Source organism: Dromiciops gliroides, chromosome 2, assembly GCF_019393635.1.
Source record: "Dromiciops gliroides isolate mDroGli1 chromosome 2, mDroGli1.pri, whole genome shotgun sequence".
NCBI lineage: Eukaryota > Metazoa > Chordata > Mammalia > Microbiotheria > Microbiotheriidae > Dromiciops > Dromiciops gliroides.
Window position 1 is genome coordinate 23,058,499 of NC_057862.1, and position 23,298 is coordinate 23,081,796.

Sequence of the window (23,298 nt, forward strand, 5' to 3'; positions counted from 1 at the left end):
ATGTCCATACATTACCAAGAGCAGGGAGGCTTCTTAAGTACAGATGTTAAGTGGGGGAAACTGTCAAAACACCCTGAAATATATCCAGATTGGGGAGCAATTAGCATGCAGAACCTTTTCTTTCCCCCCAGGTCCCTAACTACATGTTTAGTAAGAAGCAACATTTTAAAATGCGGATTAAATCATCATCTTTCCTCCCCAAACATGGGATGGGGGCACTGTTAAAAAATGAAAGAAGGGACATTCATCAACTACATCGCTCTTTATCAGGGATTCTTAACCTTGGGCATCTATGAACGTAGACACATAGATAGATAGATAGATAGACAGACAGACAGACAGACAGACAGATAGACAGACAGACAGACAGACAGACAGACAGACAGACAGACAGATAGATAGATAGATAGATAGATAGATAGATAGATAGATAGATAGATAGATAGATAGAAGGATGGATGGATGGATGGATGGATGGATGGATGGATGGATGGATGGACGGATGAGTGGATGAGTAGATGGGTGGGTGGATGGATGGGTGGGCAAATGGAGTGGATGCATGAATGGATGAATGGATGAATGGATGGATGGATGGACAGACAGATTCCTGATAACTATTTCAATATAAATGTTTTCATTATTTTAAGATGGGATCCATTGGTTTCAAGTTGTCAGAGGGCTTCATGACAGAAAGAAAGTTAAGAACCCCTGCCTTTGAGGTTTTTCCAGTTATAGAAAAAAAAACCTTTTCAATGAAACAGCCCACATCAAGAGAGTCTTAGCCCGAACAGAGAGGGCTGATGGGAAAATCCCAAAGAAAATCAGCCGTGACTCATTTTGTAGGCCAAAGGTCAAGTGAGGAAATATGTGGGCTCCTTCATGTACTTTTCTGACACTATCCCTGGTCTGCTGTTCTTGACTAAGGAGAGCAAAGCACATGTCCTTTGAACACAAACATGGGCAACCTAATCAAACATCCAATTGTCAGTCAAAGCGTCAGAGAATGTCATCATTTAGAAGGCACTCAGTCACCATCCAATCCAACCCAGACCTGCAAAAGGCCCTCCATGCCGGCCCAGCTGATGCATGGGCATCCAGTCTTGCTTGAAGACTTCCTGAAGGCACCCCCTGGCTCCCAAGCCTGCCAATTTCAGAAAATAAATTTTCTTTCACACCTCACTTCCCTCCCTGCTGGATACCTGCTAGTTTCCCCAAAGCAGTATATGCAATGATGTTTCATTTAAAGTCGGTAACAATATCTTCTTGAGCGGGAGGCCCCAGCTGTATTAGAGACTCAACTAAAATAAAGACTGAGGTGCTTTGCCTGCTACTGTACACAAGTCTCCCAGCTGACTTCCAAAAACAAGGGTGGGACTAAATTTCACCAGGGAGTACGGCCCAGCCCTCTCAACCAATGCTTTTACCTCTGGAAGACAGTTAAGTGATTTGCTCAATATTACTCAATGCACCTGAGCACAAACTAAACTTAACCAGTATCATATGCTACAAAGACAGACACAAGAATGATGAAACCCTCAACTCAGAGGCAAGAGAGGGTGGACGCATAAACATAGAGACCATTAAGGTGAAGACTAAAACAAACCAGTCAGGTATAACTTTGCCTTTTGGACTTTTTCCCCCTCTCTCAGAAGTGGGAGGGGGAGAGGAGACATGTGATTTTGGTGGCATGGAAAGTCCCTCTGCTGATGTCGACTCAGCTCTAAGTGATAGTCTGAGAGCGCTTTCCTGGGCACTGAGATGGTGAAGCAACATCCATTTCCTTAGGGCAAATGTGTCAAAGGCACATCTTGAACCTGGGTCCTACTACCTCCAAGGCTGGCCCTCTGTCTACTGTCATGTGGCTTCTCAAGAATGCACTAAAGACCAAAAAGGCAGCCCACAGGAATCGGAGGGTATTTCTCCAGGTTCTGTCGTCTGCTAAGTGACATATGAGAAGGGATGGATGCTCAACATTTTAGCAAGCTGCTAATGTTTTGGAAACTGACTTGGAGGGTGGATTAACCCACTTGATTAGATGCTTCCGTGACACCAGAATGAGACTGACTTAATTTTCTGGGACTGAATGGTCCCTAGATGCCAAGGCAGCATGTATCAGAGTGTCGTAGACTCTTGGAGAGAGTCACTCTAAGCCACAACAGGATTAAAGCTTGGAGGGATCATCTAGTGTGAGGAACAAATGAAGAGACTGTTCTGATTTGTATTTATTTGGGATTTTCTTAGGAGTGTACAGTGGGATGTAAGTTGCTCAAGGGTGGGGCTTGTTGCCTTTTCTTCGTTTTGGCCAACCCAGTGACTGCCCCCACTGCCAGGCACAAAGCAGGTGATTAATAAATGCTTATTGAATTGAACTCTCTCAGCAGCTTAGGACAGTGAGTTGGGGCTTGTACCTGAAAGGGAACTACTCCTGGGTTTCGCCCCCAAACCACAGTACTTCCTTGTGCTGGACAAGGTCTGGCTGCCTAATGAGCATTCAGGAACTCAAGTTCTTTTTTTTGGAAACAATGGAAGTTAAGTTACTTGCTCAGGGTCACATAGCTATTAAGTGTTTGAGGCCAGATTTGAACTAGGTCCTCCTGACTCCAGGGCAGGTACTCTATACACCTAGCTGGTCCTAGGAACTCAATTAAAAATATGACCTCCAACACTTACTACCTGTGTGACCCTGGGCAAGTCACTTCAATGACGCTCAGTTTCTTCATCTGGAAAATGGGGGTAATAATAAAAATAGCAGCTACTTTCAAAGGCTGTTCTGAGGATAAAGCATAAAGCGCTTTGTAAACATAAAAGTACAACATAATTGCTATCTATCATCATACTGACAATTAAATAATTAATGTTGATTTTTACTAAATAATTACTTTCATCTTATTTCTAGAGAGAAAGACCATATGAAGGGGAATAATATGAAACAAGCCTAGGAAAGCAGACTAGGATAGATAGATAGATAGATAGATAGATAGATAGATAGATAGATAGATAGATAGATAGATAGATAGATAGAGATAGAGATAGAGAGATAGAGAGATAGATAAACAGACAGACATACAAATAGCTAGCCAGCTAAAGCCTGTTACTTTTTCACTGTGTGATCAGGGGCAAATCACTTCTTTTTTCTGGGTCTCCAGCTTCCTCATGTATAAAATGAGGGGGTTGAACTAGATCAGAGGTCTTTAATCTGGAGTCTGTTAATTAGTTTTCAAAAAATATTTTGGGGGCAGCTAAGTGGTGCAGTGGATAAAGCACCTGCCCTGGGTTCAGGAGGACCTGAGTTCAAATCTGGCCTCAGACACTTGACACTTACTAGCTGTGTGAGCCTGGGCAAGTCACTTAACCCTCATTGGTACCCCTCCCCCCTCGCCAAATATCTTGACAACTGTAGTTCAACATAATTGGTAATAATTTTCCGTGTAATGATGTTCCTTTTATGGTGTACATTTACATTATTCTGAGGAGGGGTCCATAGGCATGCCAAAGGGCTACAGAACGCGCAAGCCCATGAACTTTGCAATGTGACACTTGAAGGTAAAAAGCTTGGTGAATGTCACCCATCCCCATGGCCCTGTCACTGACCCCCTGGGCTCTTGCCTGCTCCCACTGCTGTTTCTCTGGGATTACACACCTTGGGCTCTCTCCTTCTCAACAGCAGGGCCTAGTGAGGGACCCCCACAGAATCTGTAGCCCTTAGGGCCTTGGAATCTGTGAAAGGTGAGGCACTGAGCAGTTAATGCTTCTCTCCCCTGACCCCCACTGTGGAGCCCACCCTTTGTCATTCAGCTATAGAGAGGTTGGGAAGAGGCCCAACCAGACTGAAGAGGAGCCTTGTCTTTATGTTTTGGCTTCAGGGGATGCCTGTTCCTGGCTGTCACACAGACCCCTTTCCTTTGCCTCTGCTTCCACTCTGGCCTCTCACCTCACACCTGGACTAGCTGCTAGTGGGCCTGTGGGCCTCAGGTCCCTCCCTTCTCCCATCTATCCTCCCCTTGTCCCTCCCTGCCCCCCTTTGGAGCCTGGAGATTCAGAAAAGTCCATCAGTATGCCAGGCAAAGATAGCAGCCCCAGGGGCAGCTAGGTGATGCAGTGGGTAAAGCACCAGCCCTGGATTCAGAAGGACCCAAGTTCAAATCCAGCCTCAGACACTTGACACTTATTAGCTGTGTGACCCTGGGCAAGTCACTTAACCTTCATTTCCCTGGAAAGAAAGAAAGAAAGAAAGAAAGAAAGAAAGAAAGAAAGAAAGGAAGGAAGGAAGGAAGGAAGGAAGGAAGGAAGGAAGGAAGGAAGGAAGGAAGGAAGGAAGGAAGGAAGGAAGGAAGGAAGAAAGAAAGAAAGAAAGAAAGAAAGAAAGAAAGAAAGAAAGAAAGAAAGAAAGAAAGAAAGAAAGAAAGAAAGAAAGAAAAGGTAGCAGCCCTGGTCCGGGATGTTTCCGCCAATTGCAAGCCTGTTTCGCGTCCCCCACAGCCCCACCTCAGTCCTGGGGTGGTTCATTTCCTGACTGTGTGGTCAGTGTGGTTCTCTGTAGCTTGTCCCAGAAGGCTGCAGGCAGACCTGAGCCCTCCCAGGGGGAGGTCTCCTTTCCTTGAGCCTCTAAGCTAAATAAACAGAAGAGGGAGTTGTTCATTGTTTGATGGAGAATGCGAGAGGCTTAAGAGAATGTCGTTTTCTGCGGTCTGCTTTCACCAAGCCCCTGATCACATGGGCTTATTTGGAAAACTATTAAAGAACTTCCCGTAGAACTTCAGCAAGGCTGTCCTGCACAGACCAATGGGGCCAGGCTGCTTCCTGTTCCTGTGCTTTCTGAGAGCCTGAGATAGCACGGTTTGGTGGAAGGGCCTGGGGGCTAAAGAGTCCTCTGGGATCACTTCCTCAAATGCTCCCATTTTACAGATGAGTCAAACAAGGCCGAGAGAGCTTCATTTAAAGCGTGCCATCACTTTAAAGTAACTTGTCTAAGATCTCACAGGTAATGAATGAATAGCAGTGTCAGAATGTGAACTCAAACCTCTGGACTCCCTGTTCTGTACTCTAGCCATTCTACCTGTTGCCTCCTCGTCATTCTCCATGATGTCCCTTCAGGGCAGAGATGTGTTCCCAGACACCCTCATTTCCTTTCATAACCTGTTCAGGAACCTACCTCCATGAACACATAACCTGAGCCTTGAAGAATCCTCCAGAAAAGGATTTCTGTTTGAAAGTTCAGTTACGCCATTAAGCAACACATTCAAAGGGTATTAACTAGTGTGTCCACTTGTCCCGAAATGTCTGAAGCTCCATTGCTTAGCTTGCGCCTATGCAGAGGTTGGCTACCCACCGTTCTTGGAGAGTGAGCAGCCTTCTTCATCAAAGCTCAGGCCAGACAACACCTCCTACATGAGGCTGCCTCTGGTCCCTGTAGCTGTCCACTCTTCCCTCTCCTCCTCCTTCTCCCCCACCCAATTACTTGTATTTACTGGGTCTATATTTGGCATATACTTACTACACGCATCCATGTTGTATCTCTCCCCCCACCAAAAAAAAAAAAAAAAGAATGGAAACTCCCGGAGAGCAGGGACTCGTTTTTTTTTGGAGGCCTCATGCTGAGTAAGTGCCAGCTGATCATTAATCTGCCAGTTCAATTCAATTTAGTGGAGATATTCGGAGCTTAGTGTTGGGAAAACAAAGCCAGAACAAAGTTCTTACTTTCAAGCCATTGGGATTCTGGTTCTTCTCTGACATCCATTTTTTTCTCCTCCCTGGCTCCGCTCCAGCCTCTGAACCAGCAGCCCTCCCTCTCCTCTGATTGGCTGAGTTCCTGTCCCGGACCATCACTACAGGAAGTGCCCTGGACTGTCCTGGCTCCACTTCCTGGTTCTCGAATCTTTTCCACTTGGCTCCTACATGGATACCCTGACCCCGGAACTCTTTCCAGATTCCTTTATGTGTTGCCTTCATTAGAGTGTAAGCCGCCTGAGGTTAGGGGTTACAGACACCCCCCTACACACAAATGCATATGTGTGTGCATATATTTACATACATGCATGTGTGTGTGAATGTATACATGTTTGTGTATTTTAATTTATAGACGTGTATAATGTGTGTGTATTACACACGCATATATACATACATAATTTTTGGCTTATACTGGTATTCCCAGTGTTTAGCACAATGCCTGGTATGTAGCAAACATTTAATAAATGTGTGCTTTTGGGGCAGCTAGATGGTGCAGTGATAAAACACCAGCCCTGGATTCAGGAGGACCTGAGTTCAAATCCGGCCTTGGACACTTGGCACTCACTAGCTGTGTGACCCTGGGCAAGTCACTTAACCCTCATTGCCTGGCAAAAAGAAAGAAAGAAAGAAACAAATAAATAAATAAATGTGTGCTCTCACACATGCACACACACACTCTCTCTCAATTCCTCTCCCTCTCTCCTTCCCTTAATATCTCCACAGATAAGTAAATGTCAAGTCATGTTTGTTTGTTTGTTTATTTTTTTGAGGGGGGAGAAAGAGTTGTAACAACTAAGTGGGATTAGGAAATGACTTAGGGAAAAAGTGGTCCCTCAGCTAAGTCTTGCAGGGAACCTGGAATTCTAGGAGGTGGCAGGGAGAAAGAATCATCCCGGGGATGATGGATGACCTGGAAAAGGCTTGGAGGTAGGAAATGGGGTCAAGCAGAACAGGCTTAATCCTTATTCCATATAACAACAGACTTTCAAGTAGCAGAAGACACCAATTGTGTGTCTCTCTCCTTTCCTCCTTGCTCTCTGACTTGGGGCTTCTCCAGGCCAGCTGGAGAAGTTCCTTCTGCTCGGTGGTAGTGCATGCAGTGCTGGGCCTGGAGTCAGGTGTCAGGTTCAAATCCAGCCTCAGACATTTCCTAGCTGTGTGACCCTGAGTAAGTCTCTTCACCTCTTTCTGTCTTAGTTTCCTCGACTCCAAAATGGGGATAATAATAGCACCTGCCTCTCAGGTTGTGGGGACCAAATAAGAGAATCTCTATATGGTGCTTAGCCTAGTGCCTGGCACATAGTAGGTGCTTAATAATGCTTCTTCCATTCTCTTCTTGCTAGAGCCCATCCTCATAAGGCAGAGCCTTAAGGCCCTGTACTAGCCTCACCACACACACACACACACACACACAATCTCTCTCTCTCTTATTTTTCTTGCCATTCCTGGTCAATATGGTCAATATCACCGGCTGTTACATCAGTGTAGAACAAATCTAGCAGACCCTCATTAGAATACACTCTCCAAACTGGTATATCCTGGCGCTACCTGGCGTCAGGGTAGAAGCAAAGTGGGCTCCAGAATCACCGGCATTTGCTCCCGGATGGATTTCTGAGCTTCAGGAGGCAGGGACAGAAGACACTTTCCACCCAGGACACAAACACCAGACCTGCAGAGTCCTGAATTTTTCAAAGGTCTTTAATGGAACCTCTACAATAGAAGGGCAGAGTGACTTCTGTCTACAATTACCTGTGCCCTCTATGGAGGAAACTTAACCCACCTTGCCTGAAAAGCACCCATGGGGACTTGGAGGGGGGGGCGCAACATTTATGGTTATTAGGAGCGGGAAGATTATCTGTCTGGAGAATTGAAGAATGCATCTCCGAAAAGCTTTATTTGCAGAAACGCGCCCTGAAACTTGGGCAGCTTTTTATTGCAGGAACTTTGAATACTAGCTACCTTTGTGGACTGAGGGAAGGCAGCTTCGAGTCATTCACCTATCACAGGTAAATGGTGCCTGGGAAAACGAGAACTAAGCCCACTGACTGCTTGCCTCCCTCCCATTTCTGTTGTTACTGGACACCTGAACTAGACTTTTCTTCCTGAGTGTTTGAGAGGTTTCGAAAAAAAAATGTGACTGAGGGCCGCAGGATAATGACTTGATGGGAGTCTGGCATTGTGCAGGCAAGCTGGGATTTAAAGGAGCAAGCTCCTGGAAGTGGGACAAAGGAGAGGGGGCACCCCAGCAATCTGTGCAGAGTGGCCCGTTAGTAGAAAGAGCAACATGTTTGGAGGGACAGGATCTGGCTCTGAATCCCTGCTCAGCCACTGACTAGCACTTGGACCTGGGCCCACTCCAGGAGGGAAGAAAAGTGGTGGGAAGAACATTGAATTTGAACTTCGTGGACTTGGGTTCAAATCCTGTCTCTGTCATTTGCAATCAGCATGAACTTAGCTGGGTCACTCAGTTTTTTCATCCATAAAAGGAATTGGTGGGCTAGATGAGCCCAAGATCACTTTCAGCTCGAAACTCACCATCCTACAACAGTATTTGCTGAGGGGGAGGAGGTAAAGGGAACCACATGATTCAGCACTTCCTGCCTGGGTGTTGACAGCTCCCTCCCCCCATCAGCTCTGTGAAACTTGCTTACTAGTTGTCTTATCTTATTTTGTGGAGAGACTTTTTCCATTTTTCATTGCTACAAAGTAGCTTTATCTGGTTACAGGTCCCATGAAGAGGTAGCAATAACACTGTACCTGACATATAGTAAATGCTAAATAAACTCTCTCTGTCTCTCTCTTCCTCCCTCTCTCCCATCCATCTATCCAGCCAACTACTATCTATATATCTATCCATTCATCTGCCTATCTATCCCACTCTATATCCACTTGTCCATCCATCCATTTACATATATATACATATATATTTATATAGCCATCCATCTACCTATCTCTACCACTCTATATCCATTTAGCTATCCATCTGTCTACCCACCCATCCATTCATCCATCTGCCCCATTGTTTTTGTTGTTGTTTTTGTGGGGCAATGAGGGTTAAGTGACTTACCCAGGGTCACACAGCTAGTAAGTGTCAAGTGTCTGAGGCTAGATTTGAACTCAGGTCCTCCTGAATCCAGGGCCAGTGCCTTATCCTCTGAGCCACTGAGCTGCCCCCATCTGTCCTATTGGTACTGAGCCCACTTCCAGCCCTGGATTTTTAAAGAAACTACAGAGATCCGGAGCAGAATAAGAAAAGCCATTGAAAAGATAGAAACAGGTGGCAGGAGAAAGGGTTAAAAGCAGGATGGTCGGCTAGCTGGGAGAAGAGAAGGCTCTCAGGGTAGGTGTGGAGGAGGCTTTGCAACACCCGTTTTCAGGAGAGAGCAATCATGATTCAGTAAATAAAATGCTAAATATCATAGTCAGGACATATAGCAGCTCCACTTACTAATCATATGATCTTAGGCAAGTCTTTTCACCTCTGTGGGCTGGCCTTAGTTTGCTCATTTGTAAAATAAAAGGGCCAGACTCAATGCCTTCCAGAAGTAGCATTCTATGATTTCATGGTCTGTAGTGAGCAGAGGCAGTATTCGAACCTGGCTCAGCCAAATCTAGGATCTTTCCACTCTCCTTTGGCTGGGGTTAGATCATTCAAAAATGAGGGGAAGGCCTAACTTGTTGAATCTCCCTGTCACTTGGTTGGTTCTGGGGTTCCTCTTCACAGAGGATGGATGAGACAGCCTGGGGGGGGGTGACAGAAGGGCAAGTAGGGGCTTCAGTTCAGCCAAAGGTTTTGGCCCCTTTTTTTATTTGTGCCTTACTTTAAAAAATCAGATTTGCTGGGAAAGCAGGTGGCTGAGCCCCGGCAGCCAGGGAGAAGGTGCTCCCCATGGAGGGCATCATTCCATAACTCTGAGGAAAATGGCAGGAGCTCTTTGAGTGTTGGCCCACTCCTGGTATCTCCATGAACCAGGAAGGACACACTCAGCAGATCGCAGGCTGGAATTCCAATTCCATGTATTACAAGGGACAACTTCTTACCCTTCATCTTTGTGACTTGGGGAAGGGGGGCTGGAGACAGAGTTCTGCATTCCACTAAGAATCTGGATTCTCCAACAGTCTTTACAGGAATACAATGAATGATTAACAAGGGTCCAGATGCACTTATTCAATAGTCCCAAGAGGGGCTGAGAGCAACACTGGATCAGTCATTCTTGTGGACAGCCCCAAAGAAGGCTGTGAACCCAATGGTGACAGAAAGTATAATAAGGATTCTGTCTTCTCTCCCAAATGATAAGTCATTAAAAGTCAAAATGAGTGGGGAATTGAGGAGCCTCCCTACAGCAAAATAATAATGATGGGGACGGTGATGATGATGCTAGTAATAATACTGTTTTTAAGGATTCCCAAAATAAATATGATTATTGAGTTAGGGTTCTTAACTAAAGAACATTGTATCCAAACCAAGTCTTTTGAAAGACATTGGGTTTTTAGTCCTATCAGCAAAGATGGCACAGTATTTGAAAGAGCAGTGGGTCTGGAGTCCCAAGACTTGGGTTCAAATCCTGCCTCTGACATGCTGGGTCTAATCTCAGGTAAGTCATGTAACATCCCTAGGCCTCAAGTTCCTCTTCGGTAAAATAAGAGGACTTCTAAGCACCCTTCTGGTTCTAGGTGTGTGGGTCCAATTTATTCTGTGATTTCTGTTCTCTCTGAGATATTTGGTACTAGAATGCTTCCCTGGGAGAAACAAATCAAAAACCAGCTTATTAGAGTAGGCCAAAGAGAAACAAAAAGCAGGGAATGAAAAGAACTAGGGGCAGCCAGGTAAAGATAGTGCATAGATGTCTAGTCTGAAGTCAGGTGTCTTCCTGAGTTCAAATCCCACGTCAGACACATACTAGCTGTGTGACCCTAAGCAAGTTGCTTTACTCTGTTTGCCTCAGTTTAATCATCTATAAAATGAACTGGAAGAGGAAATGGCAAACTCCACTCCAGTATCTCTGCCAAGAAAACCCCAAATGGGTGATGTAGGAGGCAAAAAAGGGGTTAATAGAAAAACCCAAGACACAAGCTTTAATTCAGATATTAGCTCTAAAAGGGAGTCAGACCCCAGTTAATGGATAACTTATACTAGGTTCTTGTACCCACAGAAATCAGTGTCCATAACGGGAACAGAGGGAGAAAGGCCATGATGACCTTAGACAAAATGACAAGGCTATAGAAACTCTAAAGAAAAATGATTATATTTTGAAACTAGCCACGGGAAGCAGAAAGAGACATGTGCCGAAAGGCACATGTCCCCAGATTAACCTTATGACGTGTAAACCCCAAAACACACCTCCACTGAAAGAGGTCCCCACCTCAGGGGTTGGCTTAGGACCCCAGGAACTCCAAATTAGGATGAGCCCTCCCCTGAAACACCCCTAGGTGGAGAATAGTATAATGAGAAGGACAGGCCCTCCCTTGTACCTCCCCAAGGTGGAGATTATTATAATGAGATTGATCATCAATTTATCCATAATATAAATATAACTGTCTTTCCTTTCCTTATTGGAGAGATACCTTTTCTCTTTTCTGGTTCTCTCCCTGTCCTGTGGTCACAAATAGCATTGCAAGAAAACTTGGGAGACTGAGTCACGGAGTCTTGTAATTCTTTTGGGATGACTCATGAGTAATTTGACCCTAAATTCTAGCCCACATCACCGTGACTGAAAATGACTGAATCACAACAGCACAGAACCCAAAGAATGATACACACTCTTTCAGGAGATACATGTTCTATCATCTATAGCCTATCAGAGCAATAATCAATAATGAAGAGGAAAAGTTGACTGAATCTGATCAATTGCAATGAAGACCTAGGATGAAGGAATGATCAAACACACAGCTAACCTCAGGAGAGACATGGGGGACTACAGGTGCAGAATGTGGTATATACCATCAGATGGGGATGCTCAGTCAGTTCCACTTGCTGATCTGTTTTTCTTTGTTACAGGGGAAGGGGAGGTAGATATAGGAGTTGGAAGAGTATAGTGGGAAACCTGGGGTATCTGTCTCACAAAACAATCAGGCTTTGCTGTTTTATTTGGATCTCACAGAAGAACCTCAGTCTTCCTACAGCTATAAGGTAAAAATCGTACTAAAGGCAGCAAGAAAGGATTCATGGATGCTTAAAACCAAACCAAGCCAAACCAAAAAGTGAGTGTATGGGAGCTTTGCTGAGGCATGTGACTGAGAGGGAAACTTGACTTTGAAACAATCCTCCCTCAGTGCAGAAGGGATCTCTTGCTCCTAAGAGAACTGACCCTCTCAGAGGGCAATAGAAGACAATGGACTTTGTGCAGTCACATGATGGAGCAGTTTGTAAATGTTGGGTGAGAGGCACAGGGATGACAGGACAGAATTTCTAATGCAATGAAGTGGAAAAACCCAGGGCCCTCCCAGCCCCTCCCCCACCACTTGGCAGTTCTCAGTCAGTATTTATTAAGTGCTTATGATGGGCCAGGCACTATGCTAAGATGTTGGAGATACAAAGACAGGCAAAGATATTTTGTTGTTGTTGTTATTGTTGAGTTCTTTCAGTAGCATCTTGACTCTCTGTGACCCCATTTGGGGTTTTCTTAGCAGAGATACTGGAGTGGTTGCCATTTCCTTCTCTAGCTCATTTTACAGATGGGAAAACTGAGGCAAACAGGGTGAAATGGCTTTCCCAGGGTCACACAGCTAGTAAGTGTCTGAGTCTGGATTTGAACTCAGGTCTTCCCGACTCCAGGCTCTGTGCTTTGTCCACTGTGCCATCTAGATGTCCCCCTCCTCAGCAACCCCCAACAAAATAAGAGTCCTTGCTCTCAAGTAGTACACATTCTAACTGGGGAGATGACATATGAATATCCAGGGCTAGAGTTCATTAAGTGACCTCTTGGCCTCGGTTTCCTTAGATGAAAATTGAGGTGGTTGTCTAGATGATCTTGAAGGTGCTATTTGATTCTATCAATCAAGAGGGGCAATAATGAAGCTATAGAGCTGGACAAGAGGATTCTGAGTCCCCTCTTCAGTATTTAGATCTGTGACACCTGGCCCGTGGCTTCACGGTACTCAGAGTCAGGCCTAGTTTAGGAGTCTGACCAGCAAGAGAGTCACAGCGTTGCAAGTTCATCTTTCCCCAGGGTCTGCACACTCCCTGACCTGTGGATCATGGGCTCATTAATTTAAAACTGGCAGAATCCTAAGAGATCACAGACTTAGCACTGAAAAGAGACAGTGCCTGCCACGTAGGAGGCCTTTAATAAATGCTTGTTCACTTGACCTGGCGACCAACCGGTGCAACTCCTACCTGAAGAAGCTCGTGGACAACATCCCCAACCAGTGGTCCCCCAGCCCCTCACTGAGGATCTCCCCCTATTCTTGTTCTGGGTCAGACGAGATGGCTGAAGTCCAGCCCAGCCTACCATTGGTCAGTTCTCATGGTTGGAAAGGTTATGTTTGCAAAAAGTAGTGATGTGCCTCTCTGAAAATCCCTTCCAGCCACTCCCTAGTTTTGTTCTCTTGGGCCAGACTGAGCCTTCCTCTGCAAGACAGGACTATTCAGTGGCTCCTAGCCAGGACTCTTGTGTTAAAACAAAACAATGTCATAACAACGATAGCAAGTGATCATTTATCTGGCGATTTAACACTTTACATGCACCCCTTGATCCTCACCACCCTAGGACAGAGGTACTATTATTATCCCCATTTTACAGATGAGGAAAAGGAGGCAGACACTGGTTAAATGACTCATCCAGGGTCACCGAGCAAGGAAAGTGTCTGAGCAGGACCCAAGTCAGGTCTTCCTGACTCCAGGACTGGTGCTCTATCTACTGCTGCCTAAGTATGCAGTAGGTACTTAATGAGGCTTGTTGAATGGGACTGAAATGTTGGTTTCCAGATGCCTAACTTATCTTCCTTCTTTTGCAGAGGTGAGATGCTTTGGCAAAGGAGAGAGCAGTGTCAGACGGTATGTGGCACATCCACATTTATATCCACTGACTGTTGATGCGTGTGGTCCTTATGGCTTTGCTATCTCCTCCCTTATTTTGTATTTTTCTGTTTGTTCCAAAGAATGGCTCTTGGGGGAGGGGAATAAGAAGGGACACACTGGGAAATGAAGATGGTATAGAAAGAAAATATAGCCAAGTTTTTTTTTTTTAAGTCAAACCTTAGCTCCTTTGAGTAACTCTCAAAGATTTTTACTGCTATCTTTTGTTTTTCCGTCACATGCATTTCGCAGAGTATCTTCTGAGTCACTTTCAATAAACTTCTTTTAAGTTGAAGATTCTCCTCCAGAGATCAGGGACCATCTCACTTTTTTTTTTTTTTTTGGTGAGGCAATTGGGGTTAAGTGACTTGCCTAGGGTCACACAGCTAGTAAGTGTTAAGTGTCTGAGGCCGGATTTGAACTCAGGTACTCCTGAATTCAGGGCTGGTGCTTTATCCACTGTGCCATCTAGCTGCCCCCCAAAAAGGCCACTAGATTTTTTTTTTTTTGGTGAGGCAATTGGGGTTAAGTGACTTGCCCAGGGTCACACAGCTAGTACATGCCAAGTGTCAGAGGCTGGATTTGAACTCAGGTACTCCTGAATCCAGGGCCGGTGCTTTATCCACTGCACCGCCTACCTGCCCCCCATCTCACTTTTGTATTTCCAAACTCAGGGCCTAGCACAATCCGAGTCATTTAGTAGGTTCTTACACACACACACATGTACACACACATACATATATGTAAATGTACACATGCACACATGTATGCACACACATATATGTAGGTGTAGATTTACACATATGTGTATGCATGCATGCAATATACACGCATACACACATATGTAGGTATATATCTACACATATGCATGCATACACATGCACATATATACATATATGTAGGCGCACATACACACATGTATGCACACACACATACACATATATGCATGTAGGTGTGTGCACATATACACACATACACATGTACACACATAACACATATGTAGATGTATATATACACATACACTTATATATTCATGCACAAATGCACACATATGTATGCATACATGCACATATAGATATATGTAGATATATACACATATACACATATGTATGCATACATACACATACACATATATGCTTGTGTGCATGTTATCCAGCCCATTAGATTGTGGGCTCCCTGAGGGCAGGGCCTGGTTTTTCTCTCTTTTTCATATCTCTAGTGCTTAGTACAGCCCTTGGCACATAGTAGGTTCTTTAAAAATGTTTGTTGATTGGCTTCCTTCAAGTCCTAGTTAAAATCTTTGTCTGCAAGAAGACACATTCCTGGTTCTCCTTACCACTAGCACCCGCCCTCTGGGGCTATCTCCAATTCATCCAATCTATATCTTGTTTATACCTAGTAGTTTTACACTCCCAGTATGGTAATGCCCTCCTCTGACTTAGGAGATAGATACTCGGAAGGCTCCAGAGGCAGAGAGAGACATGAGGTGACTTATCCAGGGCCTCACAGCCAGTAAGTATTGGAGGTAGATTTGAACCCAAGTCTCCAAGGCTCTAAGCCTAGCACTCAATCCCCCATGTAGGCTTTTTCTGGTTGTATTTATTTGGAGCTGGGGATTTGGTCCAGAACTGTGATTTTTTTCCATATGCAGAATACCTGGTAAGGGATACCACCCTCAACCCTTCTGCCAATGGAGACTGGCACCTCACCTGGTACTTCTAACCTTCAGTAGCTTGCCTGGGGCATGGAGAAGGTAAGTGACTTACCAGAGATCTCAGGATCACTGACTCAGCTGGGAGGCGTCTCAGAGATCATCTAAGACAAGAGTTCTTTTTTTTTTTTGGGGGGGGTGAGGCAATTGGGGTTAAGTGACTTGCCCAGGGTCACACAGTTAGTACATGTCAAGTGTCTGAGGCTGGACTTGAACTCAGGTCCTCCTGAATCCAGGGCCAGTGCTCTATCCACTGCGCCATCTAGCTGCCCCAAGACAAGACTTCTTAACCTTTTTTGTATCGTGTACCTTTTGGGCCAGCGTGGCAGAGTCTAGGGAGGCCTCGGAATTCTATTTTTAAATGCTTAAATATGTAGAATTGCAAAGGAAACTAATCAAAATTAAAGAATCATAAAACTACATATTTCTAAAAACAAGTTCATGGATCCTGGGTGAGGAAGCCCTACTCAGGTCCAATCCACTCCTTTGACAGATGAGGAAAATGAGCCATGGGAGGTGATAAAGGACTTTCCCACAGTCGCACAGTTGGCCTATGTCAGAGGTGGGCCTACAACCAAGGTCTCCTCAAATCCAAGGTGAGATAGGCCACACGGTTGAGATCTGTAGCCCCCTTAAAAATCTGCCCCCCACAGAGAGCTTCTGCTCAGAGCTGCCCTCGAAGACAGCGCCTCTCCTCCCTTACGCTCTCTCTGTGCATCGTGCTCTGATGCCCATTCCCCTTCTCTACCACACATCCTCTTTCCCCTCCCCCAGGCCAGACCATGTCTGGAATACAGAAATGGAGACACCTCTGTATTCCACCCCAGCGAGCGCCCTATCACCCAGCCAGTAAAGAAACATTATTAAGTCCACAGGAAGGGCTCCATTATTTTTTGCTTAGCATAGAGTAAAAAGAGCTTAATAAATGATTTTTTACTTCATTCATTCATTCATTTACTCATATAGTTACTGAACTGAATGTGAGGACATGGCGGTTTACGCCCATCTTCCTGTAAGAAAGGGGCCCCACTTTCCTCCTTTACGATTCACTTTTTCATTGCCATGTCTTTTTTTGTGGGGGGAGAAAAAAAGTATCTGGTACCAGTGCTGGTTTGGTATTTTGGAACTCCATCTAAAGCAAAGCCTTTCAGAGGAAAGGGAGGTCCCAATGGACTTGATAGGGTGTTCTGGATGTCACGAAGGTCCCAGGAAACCGGAGCGGCCTAATGTTGCCACAAAAAGGCTGGGACAGCAGATGGAGCCCAGAAATGGGGCTGCCCAGTCTCAGAATGCTTGGAAACAGTCTGGCAGAAGGCAAGGGAAGTGTTATTTAGACCCATGAGACAGGCAGCAGAAGGGGGAGGCTAGGGAACATCATGAGATGTGCCCCACCCACGGCTTCCTCTACCTCTTCAATGAAGGAGGAAGTTTAACCAAGAGAATAGAATGGTGACCTGTGGCTTCTGTGGACACAGGGGTCATAGCTTGTGTGGACTCGGCCGACATCTCACAGCTCTGCAGAATTCCCTGCTGCCTTATGTGGGTCAGGCTGCCCTGGGTTACAGCATGTTGGATTCCGAGCAGGGAAGTGCCCTGAGGCAGTGTGGGATAATACAAAGCATGCTCCATCTCCTGTTACTCACTACCTGGGTGACCGCTCTTGGCCTCAGTTCTTCATCAGTAAAATGAGATGGCCCCCGAGGGCCCTTTCAGCTCCAACACTGAGTGACCCATGATCCAGTTAGCAGATGAACACCAAAAATATGGAGTTGACTTTACCAAGGTCACACACATCAGCAGGGAGTGGAGCAGAATTTTAACTCAGGCTCAGGGCTCCAACCTTAGCACTCTGGCTGCTACCCTACAACCTCCTGGCAACGTTGTGGGACCACAGAATGAGAAAACCGTTATCATGGATGCCCACATTGGGGAGGGCCTGCAGAGGGCCTATGGAGGACACAGGACAAAAAGCCCTGGGGTTGAAATCAAAGAACCTGGGAGGTCAAATCCAGCTCCAGCCCTACTTACCCACGTGACCTTAGTCAAGTCTCTCACCCATCCGAGGCCTCACTCTCCTCATCCATAAAAGAGAGGCTTGTACTAGGTGATCCTGAAGGACCCCCAAGTCTATGATTCATTAACAAAATCCCCCCAACTGGCCAGCCAGAGTCCACCAGAACTCATCCCAGGAGGCTTCTACCTCTTTCCTTTCTTGCTCTCTCCAGTGCTTAGCATGGTGCCCTCACACACTAAGTGCTCAATAAATGCTTGTGGATTGAGAAGGATCCCACTGCCATCCACAACCTTCCATCTTGCTTTTGGGTGGCTCTGTTAAGAGGATTTTCCTTACATAGACTTGAAATCGGTTCTTTCTCCCCTGGTGCTGCATTTAATAAATGCTTATTGATTGACATACTGCTCTTCGTGTGGGATGATCCCCTACTTACCACTATGGAAACTGCCCAGCCTCTCAATGACCTTTCTAAAAAGTAGTGCCCAGACCAGAATATAATCCTGCAGATGTGTTCTAACCAGGAGGGAGAGTAAAGATGACCTCTCCCCTCCTTTTTCTCACATGCCATTGCTCTCCAATCTGCTTGGATCACTGCGGCACACTGGTCACTCATCTCAAGTTTGCAGGTGCACTAAGACCCCTCAGATCTTTTTCATATCACATGCTTTCCACATTGCCTTTACTCAGTTTTTGGTTAGGTGCTTTTGCAAACCCAAGTGTTGCATTTTTAATTAGACTAGATTTGCTTTACCTTCCATAAGCAAAACGCCTGTCTTTGTGGTGGTCACCAAAGGTATCCCAAAGCCTGAGAGAAACACTCACTTCATCGACAACATCTCGAGAACGTTCCAGGACCTGCAAGACAGACAGTGCAGGAAAGGTCACTTCTGCTCAGGAGGTCACCAGGCCTTAATGGGAACCTGACAGATTTGATGCTGGGTTTCCTTATTCTAAGAGGTTTAGCTCCAAGGACTTAGTCTATCTTGGACCTACTAATCTACAGTTTGTATCTACGCATCTGGTCCCTGAGGCCAGGGACCGCATTTTTGTCTTTCTTTGTATTCATTCCCATTGCTTAACACAGCAGGGCTTGGTACACAGCAAGTGCTTAATAAATGCCTGTTGGCAGTCTTAAAGGCTGTGGGACCCTGGGCAAGTCACTTCATTTCTTAGTGCCCAGAAAATTTTCCAAGACTATAAATGGCAACATAGTTACCAGCCTACATGGGTAGAGGGAGTTTAACTGGGAGCTCCCTTTACTATAAAATCATAGGGGGCGGCTAGGTGGCGCAGTGGATAAAGCACTGGCCCTGAATTCAGGAGTACCTGAGTTCAAATCCGGCCTTAGACACTTGACACTTACTAGCTGTGTGACCCTGGGCAAGTCACTTAACCCCCCATTGCCCTGAAAAAAAAAATCATAGGAATCGCTCCCCAAAGTGAGCCATTATTATTATTGCTCCCGATATGGCTTGACCTATGAAATAACTTTCTCCTATGAATGCTCTGAGAAAAGTGAGAGAGCCCAGGCATTCTTAGGTCATTTTTGTTTCCTGCTTTGCTTCCTTCCTCAACCACTCCATTCAGCATATTCAGGGGGTCAGTCTCACTTGGAAGGTGCCCAGGCCTTTGGCTTGGCAGGATGGCAGGTCCCCTCTTACCTCCTGGCAAACTCGGTACTGGTCAATGGCCCACACTGTGGGAACATGAGTGGCCAGCAACTGGTACTGGGTCAGGGTGGTGTTACAAGCCCTGGCACAGATCAATCGGGTCTTCCCCACAGCATTGTCTCCGACCACGACACACTTGATGGTTTCAACGTTGGGCCGTTCGTAATCCATATCAGTGTCCATTTATCCAAATCTGCAACAAGAGGATGATTACACAACTCCCCAGGGGATCCCTCCTCACTTCTGAGTCCCCAGATGGAATAGTCTCCCCCCTCCTTGGACAGGTCTTCAAAGCCACAGAAAGCTCCAAGTTCACCCCCCAGCTTGGCTGAGATCGGGGAAAGCCTTATCTGTACCCATGTTAGGACAAAAAAAAAAAAAAAAGATAAGGACACAGTTGTTTTGACCCCACTTGTTTTGGATTCCACTTAACATATTATTTTCTTTTCAGTTTTCTGTAAATACTAACCTGCCGAATGGTGGTGAATCTGGGTAGAGGTGGGGCGGCCACCACTAACTCCTGCTCATGTCTAAGAGCAGACGAGACTGGACTGCTATTGGCTTCACACCAACACTCTAGCCCAAACTGCCCAGGCATGGTCAGTCAGGCACGGTCATCGGCCTGACCTTGGAGATTTTATCTAATAGCAAATTATGAAAATGAGTCCTGGAGAGTTCTCCACAATGATGGGGGCAGGTTCAGCCAGGCGGCAACAAATGAAAAGGCAAAGTCTCATCTTAAAGGAACGCCAAGTGAACAGACCAGATGAATGAGCAAAACGCAGAGGCAGAGACCAAGGGGTTAGGGGGTGGGGGGGAGGAACAACTCAGTTTGTCTGTGGCAGTATAGCCACGGGATCATTCTCCAACAGCAATATTAGTGTTCTTTTTCCCCTTACTCTCTCTTCATCGAGAAACTGGGAAAATCTGATTATTGACCAAGGGGCAATAGAAAGACCGGGACCTAGAGGGACAGCAGTAGGTTCTGAGTTTGAATTCTGGCTTTATCATTTACAAGCTATGAGACTTCTTGCAGATCACTTCAACACTCAATCAATAGAAAGCCCTTCCCCCACCAAAGTCATTGGCCCTGTCAAATGGTTCAACATCAGAAACCGAAATCATTTCGCCAGCTGAAATGATAGTAGAGAAGAGGCATCATTAAGTGCTTTGCAGCTGCCACAACCCCAGGACTATGGGATGCTTCCATCTGACTCAGAACTGAAGCCTGCCATGTGTATGGTCTCCCCCACTAGAAGGGGGCTCATTGAGAGCACCTTAACCTTTCTATTTACTTCCCCACCATAGTGGATTGCGCATAGTAAGTGCTTAAAAAAGATTTCATTTGTTCATACATTAACAGGCACCGATTAAATGCTTACTACTGTACCAAGAACCTTTTCTCCATAAAAATAAAGACGCTAGAATAGAGGACCTTTAAATCAATCTGATCTCATTTCAACAAGGATTTATTAGTCACCTACATGATCAGGATCATGGCAGAATATATCCAGGGTCAGGACTAAGGTTTTCATCCTGTCTGACACTTATTCCCTGTATGACCTTGGGAAAGTCATTTCCCCCTCTCTTGGTGCCTCAGTTTCTTCATCTGTAAAATGACGAAATGGCCTGTAAGCACTACTTAGCTCTTGATCTATGACCTGTGGTCCTTCCCAGAGGTCATGGTGTCTACGAGAAGAGAGTAGGGAGAGGGCTGAGGGGCCAGGCCCTCTGCACCAAGTCTCTTTAACCCACCCCAGTTATGGGGACCAAAGGAAAAATAAGAGGTTGCTGAGTTGTTCACATCCTTTGGCCAGAACTATAAGGTGGCCAATCAATGCACATGCCTGTCCCTATCAGGCACAAGGACCAGTAAATACAAGTGGGGTGTATGGAGGTCTAGAAGAGGCTGCGGTGCCCCATGCGGCACAAAACCTATTCTGCAAGTGGTGGTTTCCCTCCTGTCTGTCAGTGTCCATCACATCACCAAGGCAAATGCCATTTTTTCTTCTCTAAGGATCATTGCCTTTTCATTAAAGGCCTGTTCTGAAGGTTCAGTGATGCCTTGGGACCATGTAGAGAGGGACTACCTGGAATCCTGTTTTTGCCTATTAAGCTGATGTGGCCTGGTATAAACAGTGGGCACTTAATAAATGCTTGCTGATTAACAGTTTGGAATTGGAGTCAGAAAATACCTAAGTCTAATGCTTGTCCCAATTCACCCTGTGACTAAAAGAACCCACCCTCTGAGCCTTGGTTTCTATGTACAACAGGATGGATCATAACACCTGTTATCACCTTCACAGAGTCATTGTGAGCAGTGCTGTAAGTAGCAATTTTGGAGCGTGGGGCCAGTGGCCTGGAGCAAGCAATTCATCATGTGAAAAAAAATACAATAAGCAATGTAGACAAGTCCAGTCAATGGGAAGAAGAATTAGAAACTATAGTGGCATCTAACTGCTAAAAGAGCCCATGTGTTAAATTTTTATACCCTTTAATTTTTGATTCCTTGAGGCAAAGATCCAGTTACCCTGACCTAGTTTTAACTGGCCATAAAGATCAAATGAGCCAATCAAGTAAAACACTAAAGAAATATACCAGTCTATCATTCATTCCACTGTTCCCCATTATCTGTATCCACTATAATGATTAAGCTAGGTGGTACAGTGGATAGAGTGCAGAACCCAGAGTCAGGAAGACCTGAATTCAAGTTTGGCACTTAATAGTTATGTGAGTGTAAGTCTCTTCACCTCCTGCCTCCCTCAGTTTCTTCATATGTAAAATGGAGATAATAGTAACACATACTTCCCATAGGCTGTAACAATAAAAGAGATAATGTTTGTAAAAAAACTTTTTATAACCTTAAACTGTATTATTATTATTATTATTAATTAATGAATGGACTATGGTAGGGGTCCTGAAGGAGATCAGGATTATAAATCATCACTCCCTGCCCTCAAGAAGTTTACAATACAAGAAGGCCCAGTCACACACATGAAATGAGAGGAAATGGACAAGCAAATGAATGAACAAATGAATACACGAACAAAAAGGCATTTATTAAATGCTTATTATGCAGCGAGCCTTGTGCTAAGTGTTGGGATAGAAAGAAAAAAAATGAAGGCAGCCTCTGCCCTCGAGGACAGGGGAAGAAGTATCTAGAAGGGAGTGGGGGCCACCTTGAAGGACATACAGGAATGATTTTTTATTTTGCAGATGGGGAAAATGCATCTCAAAAAGACAAAGTGACTGGCTGAGGGTCACCCAGTTAATATATATGGGAGCTCTGATTTGAACTCACAACTCACATCCACATCCTTCTCTTTTTCTACAACTTCATCTTCTGGCCTGATAAGAAGTATGGTTAAGTAGCTTGTTACTGCCTACCCTGAAGCTAAGAATGGTTTTACATTGATAGATAAAATTATTTTAAATCCTTGGTCATACAAAAACAGGCTCTAGGCTGTTATTTATTTGCTGACCCCTGGCATGACTCCCTAAATGAACTCAGCTCCTGTGTGGCAAAGGGGTGAAGCAGCCAGGAGATTTCTAGGACTGCCAGGCTCTCTCTGCCTTCCTTCCCCTTTCCTGGTGGTGGGTTATTTTTCCCCCAGTAAAAAGGGACTCACAGAAAGTGTCCTACAAACTCATTCACACTGAAGGCTGTTTTTAAAATGAAGAAAAGGCCCTTTAAAATGATTGTTGAATGAACTGATGCACAGTGAAGTGAGCAGGACCAAGAGAACATTGTGCACAGAGACAGGAATACTATTTGATTGACTTAACTATTCTCAGCAATACAATGATCCAAGAAAATCCCAAAGGACTATTGATGAAACATACTATCCACCTCCAAAGAAAGAACTGATATTGACTGAACACAGACTGAAGCAGGCTATTTTCCACTTTCTTTTTTTTTTCTTTTATTCAAGTTTTCTTATACAAAATGACTAATAAGGTAATGTTTTACATACTTGTACATGTATAATCCACATCTGATTGCTTACCACCTCAGGGAGGGAGGAAGGAAGGGAGAGAAGGAGGAATAAATTTTGGAACCCAAAACTATAAATAAAAAGATGAAATTATTTAAGATTTGGTGGAGAGGTGGGAAAGGAGACCCTGGACTTGCGATTTCATTGAGTTAGGGAGCTAACAA

The 23,298-nt window shown here is 45.0% G+C and overlaps 1 protein-coding gene across 9 annotated transcripts in view; it reads right to left on the reverse strand.

Moving 5' to 3' along the window:
• RHOBTB1 (Rho related BTB domain containing 1) overlaps window positions 1-23,298 on the reverse strand; it is a 176,343-nt gene that overhangs the window by 37,001 nt on the left and 116,044 nt on the right. For 8 of the 9 annotated variants that reach the window (XM_043985833.1, XM_043985836.1, XM_043985840.1 and 5 more), the window contains 2 exons: window positions 19,131-19,332; window positions 18,221-18,324 (listed from right to left, as the gene is read on the reverse strand). In XM_043985833.1, the coding sequence (XP_043841768.1) occupies window positions 18,221-18,324; window positions 19,131-19,322 (296 nt within the window). In that variant the 5' untranslated portion in view covers window positions 19,323-19,332. Of the gene's footprint in view, window positions 1-15; window positions 74-18,220; window positions 18,325-19,130; window positions 19,333-23,298 lie in introns of those variants that run through there. The other variant, XM_043985841.1, reaches the window with a different exon arrangement.